The 14,433-nt window shown below is 53.0% G+C and overlaps 1 protein-coding gene across 1 annotated transcript; it reads right to left on the bottom strand.

Moving 5' to 3' along the window:
• Positions 1 to 11,597: 11,597 nt before the first annotated feature.
• LOC129527258 (E3 ubiquitin-protein ligase HERC2-like) lies at positions 11,598 to 14,433 on the bottom strand. The gene is made up of 2 exons (XM_055364172.2): positions 13,387 to 14,433; positions 11,598 to 12,354 (listed from the first exon to the last, which is right to left on the bottom strand). Exons 1-2 carry the CDS (start codon positions 13,495 to 13,497, stop codon positions 12,082 to 12,084), a joined length of 384 nt encoding a protein of 127 aa, XP_055220147.2. The 5' UTR covers positions 13,498 to 14,433; the 3' UTR covers positions 11,598 to 12,081.

The following is a 14,433-nucleotide window of genomic DNA, read 5'->3' as shown; positions in this document are numbered from 1 at the left end:
ACAGACACACACAGATACACACAGACACACACACAGATACAGAGATAGACACGATATACACAGACACAGAGATACACAGATACACATACACAGAGACACACACAGAGACACAGATGACACACAAAGACACATGCAGATACACAGACACACATACACAGATACACACAGACACATGCACAGATACACAGAGACACACACAGGCACAGAGATACACACAGATACACAGATATACACACAGACACAGATACACAGACACACACAAATATATACAGATACTCACAGATACACAGACACACACAGGTACAGACACACAGATACAGATACAGAGATACAGATACAGAGATACAGAGACACACACAGATACACACACGGACACACACAGAGATACACAGACACAGATATACACAGACACACAGATACACACACAGATACACACATGCACAGATACACACAGATACAGAGATATACACACAGAGATACACAGACACACAGATACGCAGACACAGAGATACACAGATACATAGACACACACAGACACAGAGATACATGCACAGACACACACGCAGATACACATATACAGATATACAAACATAGATATACGCACAGACACACACAGACACACAGATACAGACACACACACAGATACACGCACAAACACATGGAGACAACACAGCTACAGACACACACACACAGCTGCAGTGGCCAGGCCCTGCACAGGAATTGGCAGGAAGTAAGAGGCTCCATCCACAGTGTAACAGCAGAGGTGAAAGAGATCTCATGCCTTATAACAAAGCACATTGCAGAGCCACAGGGTGGGCCAGGGGTTGCCCTGGTAGCAGGGACCGAGGATGTCCTCGGCATGGCAGGCTCCAGGACACTGAAGTTCCCAGCCAGGGGCCTGACAGCAGGAGAGCCCGAGATCTCTGAGACCACATTCACTGTCGCATGTGCAGACCCCTCAGTTCAGACCGCCGTGTGCGTTAGGTGTGGATATGGCTGGCAAGCAGCCTGCATGGTGACCCCATCCTTGTGGGATGGCGGCGCCAGGGAGCCTGTGACCACCGATGCACCAGTTCCCGTCCCAGAAATACTGTCTCATCCTCGCTCATCACTGCACCTGCTCCCCTCCCAGTGCCTCAGGGACACTGTTACAGGGCGGGAAGGGGCCCGGGCACAGAGCCCGGGGGAGGCTCCCTGAGTGGGCAGAAGGCTCTTGGTGTGCATGCAGATCTGTCGAAATGCGGGCTTTGAAACGCCAGCAGGACAGCTGCGGCCAAGCGTGTGGCTATCTGTGCCTTACAGGTCACAGTTGTTTTTGTGTAACTGCTGAATGTATGGGGAAGGAGCAACCCTACCCCAGCTCCAGGGATAGACCCTGAGTGGCCACAGTAATGGAGGAAACCCAACTTCCATGCCAGGGACTGGCTCGGGTGAGCCAAATCTATGTGTCCCAGCCCTGGGGGCAGCTGAGGGGTGACAAATCTCCCCCGCGAGCAGACAGGCACCCACACCCAGCACAGCCACATGCTCACTGTCTCTGGGCTTCTTAGCTGCCGTCAATCAGTCCCCTTGGTTGATTGACCCTCAGGGCCAGACCCTCAGGGCCAGATGGGGTCTCCTTTCCTGGTGGCTGAGAGTGAGTGTTGCCTGCAGATGCATCAATGGAAGCCTGTGTGTGACTCGAACGGCCAAACTTGCCTTCAAGGGGCACCGTGCTTCTTCAGTTACAAGTGATTGGGGCCAGTCTCAGAAATGACGTGGTTTCTCCTAAGCTGAGCATGAAGATTTGGGTCCCAAACAAGATATGATATAGAATTATACTCTTTTTGGCTGGCCCAGGAAATTCCAGAAGGAAATCCCAAAGTAAGTCCCCCCCTAAATGTTCTTGGCAAAGAACAGCACCATTGGAATCAGATATAAAAGCCAAAGGTGGCTATTTCCAAGCAGAGGGCTGGGATGCGGTGTGGCTTTTGTGTATGTGTATGTGCATATTTTATGTTTGTGGCTGACCCAGTGAAGGCACCCTTGGCTTCTTGCCCTGGACAGGCAGTTGTGACTCAGAGGACAATGGTCCAGGAAAGTGAGAAGCTCTCAGAATTGGGCAGGCCTGAGGGTGCAGGAAAGCGCTGCCTCCCCGGACCACAGCATCCAGAGAGAAGAAAGCGCCTCCCAGCCCAGCCCTCCAGCCCCGTCATGGGGAAATCTGTCTACAGCTTCCCTTTATGAATCCCTCCCCAGGGGTACCCGGGGCCACCTGCTGTGCAGGCCTCTGCAGTCCCCAGTCTCTGCCTGTTCCTGCCACGGTTCAGCCCACAAACCCTATGCACCCACCCCTGCCCGAAGTTGGCTTGATTCAGCAAGCATTCTATCAAGTTCCCAGATCCTGAGGGTCTGGAATTCAGAAAGGCACAGTGGAAACAGCTCGTCTGCTTGCCACTGCAGCCAGGGCAATGTGAAGGCTGGAAATGACTGGAGTCTGGAGGATCCGGAGGTGCACTTGCTCACTCTAGGGCAGGTCTGTCGGCTCTGCCACGTGGCCCCTGCACCAGCTCTTGGACTCCTTACAGCATGGCAGCTGGGGCCCAAGAGACAGGAAAAGGAAGCCACCAGTTCCTTAGGGCCTGCACCCAGGACTGGCAGGAGTCATTTCTGCCATATTCTATTGGCCAAGCAGTCAAGGAGCCCAAGGAAGGACACAGACACCAGTTCTTGAGGGGAGGAATGTCAAAGAACATTGGAGCCATGTTTTTTGTGTTTGTTTCTGTTTTTGAGACGGAGTCTCACTCTGTCGCCAGGGTGGAGTGCAGTGGCGTGATCTTGGCTCACTGCAACCTCTGCCTCCCGGGTTCAAGCAATTCTCCTGCCTCAGCTTCCTGAGAAGCTGGGACCACAGGTGGGCGCCACCACACCCAGCTAATTTTTGTGTGTTTAGTAAAGATGGGGTTTCACTATGTTGGCCAGGATGGTCTCGATCACTTGACCTCATGATCCGCTCACCTCGGCCTCCCAAAGTGCTGTGATTACAGGTGTGAGCCACCGCGCCTGGCCAGAGCCATGTTTTAAAGTTACCACGGCTTTAGGAGGCAGGAGCTGCATAATGAGGGCTTGATGCTAGCTTCTGAACTTAAATTCTGGACTTTAAAGACATGTTTAAATGTAATGAGCTGTGGAGTCACAGGAACTCCCATTCATTGCTGGTGGGACTGCAAGATGGTACAGCCACTTTGGAAGACAGTTGGGCCGTTTCTTACAAAACTAAACACTCTTAGAATACGATGCAGCAACCAATGTTCCTTGGTATTTACCTAAATGATTTGAAAACTTATGTTCACCCAAAATCTGCACATGGGTGTTTATAGCAGTTTTATCTGTCATTGCCAAAACTTGGAAACAACCAAGATGCCTTTCAGGAGGTGAGTGAATAAACAAACTGGGGTACATTCAGACCATGGAATATTTATTATTCAGAGCTAAAAAGAAATGAGTCTTCAAGCCATGAAAAGACACAGAAGAACCTTAAATGCAGATTACTAAGTAAAACAAGCCAATCGGAAAAGGCTGCATACTGCCTGATTCCAACTAGATGACTTTCTAGAAAGGTAAAACTATGGAGACAGTAAAAACATTGGTGGCTGTCAGGAGCTAGTGGGGAGGGGAGGGATGACTAGCTGGAGGGGATTTCAGGGCAGCGGCCCTAGTCTGTATGATACTGTAAGGCGGATACAGGGCATTAAACATTCGTGCAAACCCACAGAAGGCACTGCCCGAGTGAGCCTTGATGTAACCCGAGGCCTCTGGATAATGCTGGTGTGTTGGTGTAACCCATGGGCCAATCTGGTGGGCAGCATGTGCACTGGGGCAAGCTACATGTGTGGGGTGGGTGTATATGGGACTTCTCTGTACCATCTGATCGATAATGTCTTTCTTTTAATGAATTAGAGGAAAATAGAAAGTCTCATTTGTGTGTGGGGAAAAAATCAATTTTGAAAAGTGACTGGGATGGGCAAAAACTCCAGGACCGACTCAGGAATAAAAATGATTATAAACTTCATCCGGAAGAGGGCGGGTCCTGTGACTGGGATGGGCTGGCCCAAGTCCCGGGTCATCCTGAGCTGAAGGCTCCATGCGGAGGGGCGGCCCTGGGTGGCAGGAGAATGGGGAGGCCAGGCCCGTGGGGGTGGGAAGAAAGTGGGGTCCTGAGAGCTGGTGCTCCAGCGGGGAGCGAAGCTGGACACGGGAGTCTGCAGCTTGAGGGACGAAGGTGCCTGCTATTGCTTCGGATGTTGAGTAGTTGGTATCTGTGTGCGTATGTGTTTCCATTTGCATTTGGATCCCATGAGAAATGAGGCCCAGGAGGTCCTGCAGACAAAAGCCTCCCACCCTGTGGAGCTGGCCTCCATGCAGAATGGACCCATTCGAAGACCTTTTTAAAACGATCTTTTGTATTTTCTTGTTTTAGAAACGGGGTCCCTCTGTGCAGCCCAGGCTGCAGGGAGGGGCATGGTCATAGCTCACTGTAGCCCTGAGCGATTCCCTGTTTGAAGTGTTGACTATCTTGACTATCGGGGAGGAGTGAGGTCTGCGCGATTCGGCCGGGAGGACCCTGAGTAGGACTCACTCGCCAGACTGGCCGCCAGTGGGCCTGGCCCTTCCTGACATGGTGAGCCATCATGGCATGTCCCTGGCAGTGACGAGGGATGTCCTCAGGCCCCGACCCTCCTGTCCAAGCCACCCAGGGCAGGCCTGTCAGGGGCCTTCCTTGTTCCAATTTTTCAGAGGCCCAGCGCTCTCCTTCGGCATCCTGCCCACCTGCCCAGCTGCAGGCAGCATGGGGAGGGGGATGGGGTGGGGAGAGGGTAGGGAAGACGGTGTGTGTGAGGGTGAGTGTATGTGGCGGGGCCAAGATGTATGTGTGTGGGGGGGGTGTATGTGACGGGCTGTATGTGAGGGATGTATGTGTGTGGGGGGTATATGTGTATGTGTATAGGGTGTGTGTTTGGGGTTGGTGTGTGGGTGTGTTTTGGTGTATTTGTGTCTGGGGTGTGGGGGGAGGGTGTACGCATGGGTGTGTGTGTACATGTGTGTGGTGGGTGTGTGTGCATCTGTGTGGGGTGTGTGTGTGCATGTGTGGGGGTATGGGTGTGTGTGCGCGTGCGTGTGCCTGGTGTGTGTGTGTGGGGTGTGCATGTGTCTGTCTGGGGTGTGGGGGTGTGTGTGCATGTGTGTGGGGTGTGTGTGCATGTGTGTGTCTGGTGTTTGGGGTGTGTGCATGTGTGTCTCTGTGTGGGGTGTGTGCATGTGTGTGTCTGGTGTGTGGGGTGTGTGCATGTGTGTGTCTGGTGTTTGAGTGGGGTGTGTGCATGTGTGTCTGGTGTGTGTGTGGGGTGTGTGCATGTGTGTCTGGTGTGTGGGGTGTGTGTGCATGTGTGTGTCTGGTGTGTGTGGGGTGTGTGCATATGTGTGTCTGGTGTTTATGTGGGGTGTGTGCATGTGTCTGGTGTGTGGGGTGTGTGTGGGGGGGGTGTATGGGGGGTGTGTGCATGTGTGTCTGGAGTGTGTGGGTTATGTGCACATGTGTGTGCATGTGTGGGTGTGCGTGTGTATGTGTGTGGTGTGTGTGGGGTGGGGGGTGTGTGTGGGGTGTGTGTGATGTGGGTGTGTGGGTGTGGTGTGGGTGTGGTGTGTGTATGGTGTGGGGTGTGGGGTGTGTGTGCGCATGTGTGTCTGGGGTGTTTGGGGTGTGTGTGCATGTGTGTGGGGTGTGTGTGCACGCGTGTGGGGTGTGGGGGTGTGTGTGGTGGGTGTGGGGTGTGTGTGCGCATGTGTGGGGTGTGTGTGCATGTGTGTGGGGTGTGTGTGCATGTGTGTCTGGGGTGTGGGGTGTGTATGCATGTGTGTGGGGTGTATGTACGTCTGTGTGCTGTGGGTGTGTGTGGTGTGGGGGTGTGTGTGTGGTGTGGGGATTGTGTGGTGGGGTGTGTGGTGTGTCGGGTGTGTGCATGTGTGTCGGGTGTGTGTGTGCATGTGTGGTGTGTGGGGTGTGTGTGCATGTGTGTGGTGTGTGCATGTGTGGTGTGTGGGGTGTGTGTGCATGTGTGGTATGTGGGGTGTGTGCATGTGTCGGGTGTGGGGGAGTGTGCATGTGTGTGGTGTGTGTGCATGTGTGTGTGGGGTGTGTGTGCATGTGTGTCTGGGATGTGGGGTGTGTGTGCATGTGTCTGGGATGTGGAGTATGTGTGCATGTGTGGGGTGTGGGGGTGTGTGTGCATGTCTGATGTGTGTGTGCATGTGTGGGGTGTGTGGGGTGTGTGTGCATGTGGGGTGTGAGAAGTGTATGTGTGTGTGCATGTATGTGGGGAGTTGTGTGGGGTGTGTTCACGTGTGTGAGGTTTGTAGGGGGTGTGTGTATGTGTCTGGGGTGTGTGTGTGCATGTGTGGGGGGGGTGTATGTATGTGTCTGGGGTGGTGTGTGTGCGCGTGTGCGTGTGCGTGGGGGGCGTGTGTGTGTGCATGTGTCGGGGGTGTGTGCGTGCGTGTGTCTGGGGTGTGTGTGTGCACGCGCGTGTGTGTGTGCATGTGTTGGGTGTGTGTGCGCGTGTCTGGCGTGCGGGGAGCATGCGTGTGGTGGGGGTTCTGCCTCTCACTCCCTCACCCAGGAGGAGGCTGTACCCAAAGCAGTGTTGCCAGACTGGGCCAAGCCAGGAGCAAGGCTGAGAGGCTCCACCCGCGGGCTCCCGGGCTGGGACCCGGGGTGTCACCCGCAGTGCTGAGCGTTTGTGCTCTGAGACCTCGTTGTCCCCAAGGGTCTCTCCACCCTCCGGGCCCCGGGCTCCGGCCCCGCCTGGCATGAGGAGCAGGGAGCGCACAGCAGGGTGGGGGCACCGGGCGCACGCGGGGAATTTCCCCACGACCACGGCGACGCCAAATGCCTGAACCTCCACGGCTGCCGGCAACAGCGAGCGCAGGGAGGGGGCTGTGCGCGCGGGGGCCCTGGTGGCGGAGCAGGCGTCACCCCGAGAGCGCCGAGGTTTGTGGTCGCAACCCCGGGAGCCCCGCTGCGGGAGGAGCGGCGTGGCCGGGCAGAGGCGACTTCCTCGCAGGCAGTACCGGGCCCCGCGGCCGCCTCCGGGCCTGTCCTGGTGCCCCGGGCTTCCACCCGGCGGGCTGGGGTGCGGGGGCTGGTCTTCGCCGAGATCCTGCTGGGAGCGGGCTCCGGCCCCACGGTGAGCCCGGCCCCAGCCTCGGTGATGCGCTTCGCTGCCGCGCGGGGAGGGAGAGAGAGTCCGGCAGGGTCACGAGGCGCCGGCCCCGGGGCCGCTTGAAACCCGAGGAGACCCCGCTCGCTCGCGCGCCCGCCGGACGAATCCTCGCAGAGGTCCCGGGGCGCAGCCTCGCAGAGGTCCCGGGGCGCAGCCGGCGTGAGGGTGGGGCCTCATCGCAGGGGCGCCGGGAGCCTCCCCGCTCCGCTAGCTCAACTCAGGGCGGCTCAGAGGGGCTCTTACCCTGAACCTCGGCTTTTCTAAAGGAAGGGCAGACCCCAGATTTCCCCCTTCTCTTCTCGAACGTGGTTTGGGTGTTCTTCTGGTTTCTTTTTTGGCAAGTCAAGACAGCGCACAGTGCACGGAGCTCCGAAGCTCTCTCAGCTACTCCCGGATTTCTGGTTAAACCTGAGGGTGAGCCCGAAAGACCGCTGCCGCCGGCGGCCACCCCAGCGCGGGTCCGCTGAGAATGGAAACAGCACGTGCGCGCCGGCCAGGCCGCCACCTCTCCCTCCTCCAACAGCCTCGGCAGCCGCAGGGGCCAGCCCCGGGCCAGCCAGGGCCCAGCACAAAATGCCTTCCAGCGACAGCAGCGCCGGAAGCCCCTTCTGAGGTCCTGGATAAGCCTCGGCGCGGGGGCCCCGCGCTCAGCCCACCCCGCATGCCTCCGCGCCAGGGCTTGCTGGTGGGTGGCCGCCTGCCCCGGGCTATCCCGGGCTGGGCACTCGCGCCGATCCCGCCTCGCTTGTGGAGCTGCACTTGGGGGGAAAGATGGACCGGCGGCGTGGGACGCAGAGCCAGGCCAGGCCGCACGGGCTGTGCACAAAGATGTGCCCGACAGGCGGGGAGAAGGCACGGCCCACCGGCTCAGGAGAAAGTCCTGGAGGGGAGGCAGTCCGCCCCTGGGCACAACGCGGGGGACCGTATTCGGACACCACCAGAAGTTCCTGTCGGAGACGCTAAGGGTGCCCACGGTGTCGGGCACCATGTAAAGCTCTCCTAACTCTAAACAGACTGCAGTTTCGTGCACATCATAAGGGCACAGCCACTGTCACCGATTTTATTAGCAGAAAAGCAAACATGAGGCAGGAAACCACAATTAATCCCCAATTCACAATGCTGGTGAGCTTCCAAACAATTGTCAATGTGACAAGTTTCCACTCCTAGCACAGATGGGTCGTCTGTCTTTTCTACAGTTTAATGGTCTCTGCTGCACACATTTGTCTGTCAAAGTGAACTATGTAACTTCAGGCTTTGGAAGTTGGATGAGAGTAAAAAGTTAAACTGAAGGTGACATGGAACTGTCCGAGAGGGTCCTCTTGTCCAAACATGAAGAAGCTGTGGCTACAAAAATTACCAGCTTTTTTTTTTTTTTTTTTTTTTTTTTTTTGTGGGAATGAAGTGCCCTCCAGTATGCTTTTAGTTAAAAAAGAAGAAAAAAAAAAAGGCCGGGTGTGGTGGCTTATGCCTGTAATCCCAGCACTTCCGGAGGCAGAGGCGGGCGGATCACGAGGTCAGGAGATGGAGACCATCTTGGCTAACACGGTGAAACCCGGTCTCTACTAAAAATACAAAAAAAAAAAAAAAAAAAAAAAAAATTAGCCGGGCGTGGTGGTGGGCGCCTGTAGTCCCAGCTACCCAGGAGGCTGAAGCAGGAGAATGGCGAGAACCCCGGAGGCGGAGCTTGCAGTTAGCCGAGATGGCGCCACAGCACTCCAGCCTGGGCGACAGAGTGAGACTCCGTCTCAAACAAACAAAAAAACCATAACACTTACGCCATTGCTTCTAACTGCAGAAAGCAGAGACACAGCCCCCGAAGGGCAGCTGCATGGGGGTCCCGCCTTGGTGTCTGCGGCCTGCCTCCTCTGGCACATTAGCTTCACCCTCAGGACTCTTTCATACGAAAGCTCTCAATCCTCAATCATTTTCGTCTGGGTTTTACCTATCACATTGGAAATTACTACTGAAAAAATTTAAAATATTGAATACGTTTAAAATAAAAACAAACCCATGACTTGTTAACATGGACACAATTTTGAAAAATCATTTTCCAAAACAAAAAAAATTAGAGAATGGCATTAATACTTTTATTAGCCTCTTTAACTGTCTGGCTTAATGGAAGTGTAAACCAAAAAAAGTGGCCCGGCGCAGTGGCTCACGCCTGTAATCCCAGCACTTTGGGAGGCTGAGGCAGGCAAATCACGAGGTCAGGAGATCGAAACCATCCTGGCTAACACAGTGAAACCCCATCTCTACTAAAAATACAAAATTTAGCTGGGCGTGGTGGCGGGTGCCTGTAGTCCCAGCTACTCGGGAGGCTGAGGCAGGGGAATGGCATGAACCTGGGAGGTGGAGCTTGCAGTGAGCCGAGATCGCGCCACGGCACCCCAGCCTGGGTGACAGAGCGAGACTCTGTCTCAAAGAAAAAGTGAGACAGGCCTCAGTCCACTTAGAGGTTGATTTTGCCACAGCTGAGGACGTGCCAGGGAAAGAGACAAGCCACAGTAGGCTCTGTGTCCGGGGCTTCTTCCAAAGAGCTTTGAGGATTTCAATATTTAAAGGGGAAAAAGGCAGGAGGGGAAGGAGGAAAGAATAAAAAGGAGGGAGGGTAGGAAAAGTGAGAGAAGTGGGGCACACCCTTGTGAGGCTTTGATGAGTGCTCGCTGAATCGCAGGGGGCAGAGGAAGAGTCAATTATACATTCGGCTCACACTCAGTAAATCTGCACTTTACATCAGATAAAGTCAACCTAGAGTCGAGGAAGAAGTCAAATATGCATTGGTCTGGGAATGTGCGTACAGACAATTTCTAGTCTCTATCCCTTACGGAGCGATGAGCTGTGACTTTACATAGTCTGGGTCCGGGAGGCCACCTGGGGAGATACCTGTTCAGGCACACAATGAAAAGGCAGTTTCCCGTGTGACTGTTTCCAAGCTCACGCTTTTCTTCTGGCCTAGTGGGCTTGCGGGTGGAGATTTTCCTTCCTTTCACAGAAGACAGGTGAATTCTCATTTCTGTCTGTGCATCCCCACATTGTGAAGTTTTGGTGGAAGGAGCTGAAGAAAATCTGGTCTCACAGAGAGACGTAGTAGGAGATAGAGGCTCTCATGGACACCCTGAAAGGGCCCCTCAGGAACTCCAGGGGTCCTCAGCCAGGACTTTGAGAACCCACATTCTAGAGGAAGAAGGCATTTGCCAGCCTGATTTGGGGGTTGGCCAATGGAAAGTGGGTGGACAGTGCAGCTCTGGGCCCTCTTACACCTGTGTCACCACCGTGATACACACGCCTGAAGCGAGAAGAGAGATGTGAAGCCTGACACCTCCTAACCGAGGGCCCAGAGCCACTCAGCAGAGGCCGGCCCAGCCAGGCGCGCGAGTGAGAAACGCTGCTTCTCACTGACTTCAGGGTCAATTCTGTTATGCCGCAAAAGCTGACAACAAAAGGGTTGGTGATATTAACAAAAATAATGCCACACAGCTTATGGAAGTTTTGAGCTAAGCTGAAAATAGACTAATCCTGGCATTTACCAATTCAGTCCTGGAAAGGTTCCCAGAAAAAAAATAAAACTTTCCCTCTTTGGATCTTCTGTGCCAGTGCTAAACATCGTGTCCCTGAATAAACTGTCTCCCGACGTGAAATACATAGTTTTGCCTCAATCTGATAGTCTTCAGCTCAAGCTCTAATGCGTTAGACCTGCCAGCCAGTTTTCCTAGCCTGTTCTCAGTTCTACCCTTCGCAGAGTGCGTGCCATACACAAGCAGCCCAAACCGTGTACCATGGCTGCCTGGACCAAAGATTCTCAGCCCAGGCCAATGAAAGCAGAAGCCAAGGCTGTGCAGACAGATGGGGCTGGGGAGGAAGTCGGAGGAAACCCTGAAGGCTCCAGAGCCCTTCAGCCCCTGCCACCAACTGGTCCCGTGGAATCTTACATTCTCCTAATCACTTCTTTGTGACTTGAGTTTGGTTTCTTTAACAAAAAAAAAATCTCAACTTGGCTGAAATCTTTCCTACTGCTGTATCAAGAACTAACTGATTTTTTGGTTGTAGTATATCCACTGGTGCTAGTCTAACTGGTTAAGAAAGCTCAGCCTACACTTTTATGTCAGATGTTTTATTTATAGATAATTAAAATTTAGGCATATACATGACACAAACATTATATATATATAGTACACTTTCCATGATAGAAGTTATGATGCTGTTCACAGAAAGGCCTCAATTCAGATGACATAATGCATATGCTACAAGGGGACACCTGGGAGATGGGACACCAAATGGCCTTCTGGTTTTTCATTTTGGTTTAAATATCCTCTGGATGCATTCAAGTAATACTAATCATTTCATGTTCAAAAGGCTTTTAATAAACAAATTCAGAGTAAAATTAATTGAAATATTTATAATATGATTTGTTACACAGTTATTTCCAATATACAATCAAGACGACTCACGACACTTGAAAGAAAGGAGAAAGAAAAAAAATCGATTGCACCCACAAGTAAAAAGGCTTTATTCATTTTGGGGATGCTGCAATTTGGTATTTATATAAACATTTACACACTTTAGTAAACACAGTCCTACATGTAATGCAGCATTACGGGTGAGAAGACCCTTGGAAGTCGAGCGTCCACAGTGTTCCACGCACACAGGCGGACCTTCTCACTGTCATTCCCATCACGGCCAGTCAGTCTCTCCACCCCCTCCTCCCGCCTGGCTCGAGGACGGACGCTTCTGATCAGACACACCAGGAAGCCTACAGTCTACACAGCAGCGAGCGCTCTGCTGCCTGGCTCAGGCTCTCGTCTCACGAGGACGTTTCCCCATCTTAGTGTCCTGTTAAATAATCTTGTGTAGAGTCTGAAGCAAAGGAGTCGACATCCTCGTTATCTGAATCGTCGCTGCTGTCGTCGGCGGCCGGCTCTCCTGTAAGTGCGATGCGAGCGTAGTCATCTGTGTCTATGGACTTGCAGAAGTGGATGGCGTACTTGAGCTTCTCCTCCAGCACCTGCTTGCAGGAATACCTGGGCAGCTTCAGCAAGAAGAAACAGGTGTAGGACTCAGGGAGGAAGTGGTCTGGAGGGTTGTATTTATCCAACACCTGTTAAGCAGAAACATGAAGTGATCAGAAACTGAGTATGGCTGCAGTCTACTTTACTGTGCTCATTAGACTCTTCGTGCTCACAAAACCATATTTTTTGCTAAGAACAAAACAGCAGAAAACATAATCCAAACAACTTTAGGAGTAACAAGGAGCAATTAATTCCTAGAACTTGGAGTAAGAAACATCACCTCACTATGGAGATGACGGCTCTCTATTGTCATCCCGGGAAGAGGGCCCGAGGACCACACCACCTGTGTGGATGCAGGGTGGCCTGGCTGGTGGAGGACCAGGCACGTGACCACGGGAGAGCTCTTCATGAGTCTACCAGCCCAACTTTGACCCCTACAGATTAAGATACTAGGAAACAGCAAGAATTATGGACAAAAACTAAGAATTACTGACCTTCTAAGATAGAAAACTATGCATGCTCTCCAAGGTGACCCTGAAAGACGGCCACTTTTCTAACCCTGGCAGAGACGCAGGTCAGGCTGTGCTGGACACATGCTGGGAACAGTGGACCCCATCGATCCATCCACCCAGGCACTGCTGTTACGGTCCCAACAGAGAGTGGGGGCATTAGGCCATCCCCTCTCAGTGACCCGGCAGGTCCATTGAGCTTGTTTCTGACCACTGGCCCACAGAGTTGGAACCCGAAGCAAAACCCTTGTTCTCAATCCAACGAGTGGCCTCATTTTTCTCGGTATGTAGCATGTTACTTAGTGACTCACCTAATTCGACCAGATAACTGAATGAGTGCTTTACGTGTGTTTGAAATCTAGAGCAGGCTGACACAGCAGTGATGTATTCTGGGGATGGCCAGATACATTTTTAAAATATAGGTAATGGTACCCAAAACACATAATCATAACATTTTGAGCCTTCACATCAGAGAAGTTCGATGTTTTCCATTTTCATTTCTGTAAAGACTCAAGAGGCCCGTTTTCCCATGTGCTGCAGGACTGTGGGTGAGAAGCCAGCCACCGTCAGCTGACATCAGCCCAGGGCTGGCAAGCCCAGCCAGGAGCCTACCTGGATGACGAAGTCTCGGCCCCGGAAGTCGGCGATGGTCCTGGGCAGCCTCGTCCGGCCCCAGACGAAGCGAAGGAAAAGAGAGTGCTCTGTGTTGGAGAAGGACTCCATCACCTCCCAGAACCACTGGATCAGCGATGCGGGAGGCTCGATGCCTTTATAGGTGGCCACCGACTTGAGAAGGTGCAACAGGATGTCAGGGCTGCCACACACCTGCGGGAGGATGTCTGTCAGGGCCGCGTGATGCTTCCCACCCTGGCATTTCCGCAAGACTCCATCACGCTCCCTCTCTACACCAAGGCCTGTTTGGGGGTGGGGAAAGGTCTGGGGGCTCGCGTGACTGCACTCCAGCCTGGGCGACAGAGCGAGACTCCGTCTCAAAAAAAAAAAAAAAATCTGTTTTTTTGTTGTTTGTTGTTTGTTTGTTTTTTGAGACGGATTCTTGTTCTGTTGTCAGGCTGGAGTGCAATGGCGTGATCTCAGCTCACTGCAACCTCCGATTCCCTGGTTCAAGCGATTCAGGCATGCACCACCATGCCCAGCTAGTTTTTGTGTTTTTAGTACAGACGAGATTTCTCCATATTGGTGTAGAGGCCACTTACATTCCCGGATCCTGCTCCCTCCCTTGACTTTTTCCGTCCTCAAAGCCCTCAGCTGGCTCTGCCCTCAGGCTGCCCTGGCCTCACACCTTTCTCTGACACTGTGCTTCTGTCCCCTCTTCCACCTTTAGGAGCCGTGTGACGACATCCCCAGATAATGCAGGGTAACGTCTCTATCTCAAGTCAGTGGACTAGCAACCCTAATTCCATCTGCAATTTTAATTCTCCTCTTGCCATGTAAACTAACATAGTCACAAGGCCCAGGGATTAGGAAGCAGACAGCTTTGGGGCTACCATTCCGCCTTGTCTCAGGAAGCTGGAGCTCTGCCTCAATGTCCTCCAACCCATTGAATCTGGCCCAGCTGGACTGCCTGGGATCATCTCCTTTACTTAAAGTCAACTGATACGAAATTAAATCACATCCAGTAAATACCTTCTAGCAACACAA

This window comes from Gorilla gorilla, chromosome 16, assembly GCF_029281585.2.
Source record: "Gorilla gorilla gorilla isolate KB3781 chromosome 16, NHGRI_mGorGor1-v2.1_pri, whole genome shotgun sequence".
Classification (NCBI taxonomy): domain Eukaryota; kingdom Metazoa; phylum Chordata; class Mammalia; order Primates; family Hominidae; genus Gorilla; species Gorilla gorilla.
This window is presented reverse-complemented; position numbering and strand designations above follow the sequence as displayed.

Coding starts and splice junctions, on each gene's coding strand:
- LOC129527258 (XM_055364172.2), bottom strand. CDS start 13,497: ATGGAGTCCTTCTCCAACACAGAGCACTCTCTTTTCCTTCGCTTCGTC. Junction 12,355..13,386: donor GCCGAGACTTCGTCATCCAG/GTAGGCTCCTGG, acceptor TCTGCTTAACAG/GTGTTGGATAAATACAACCC.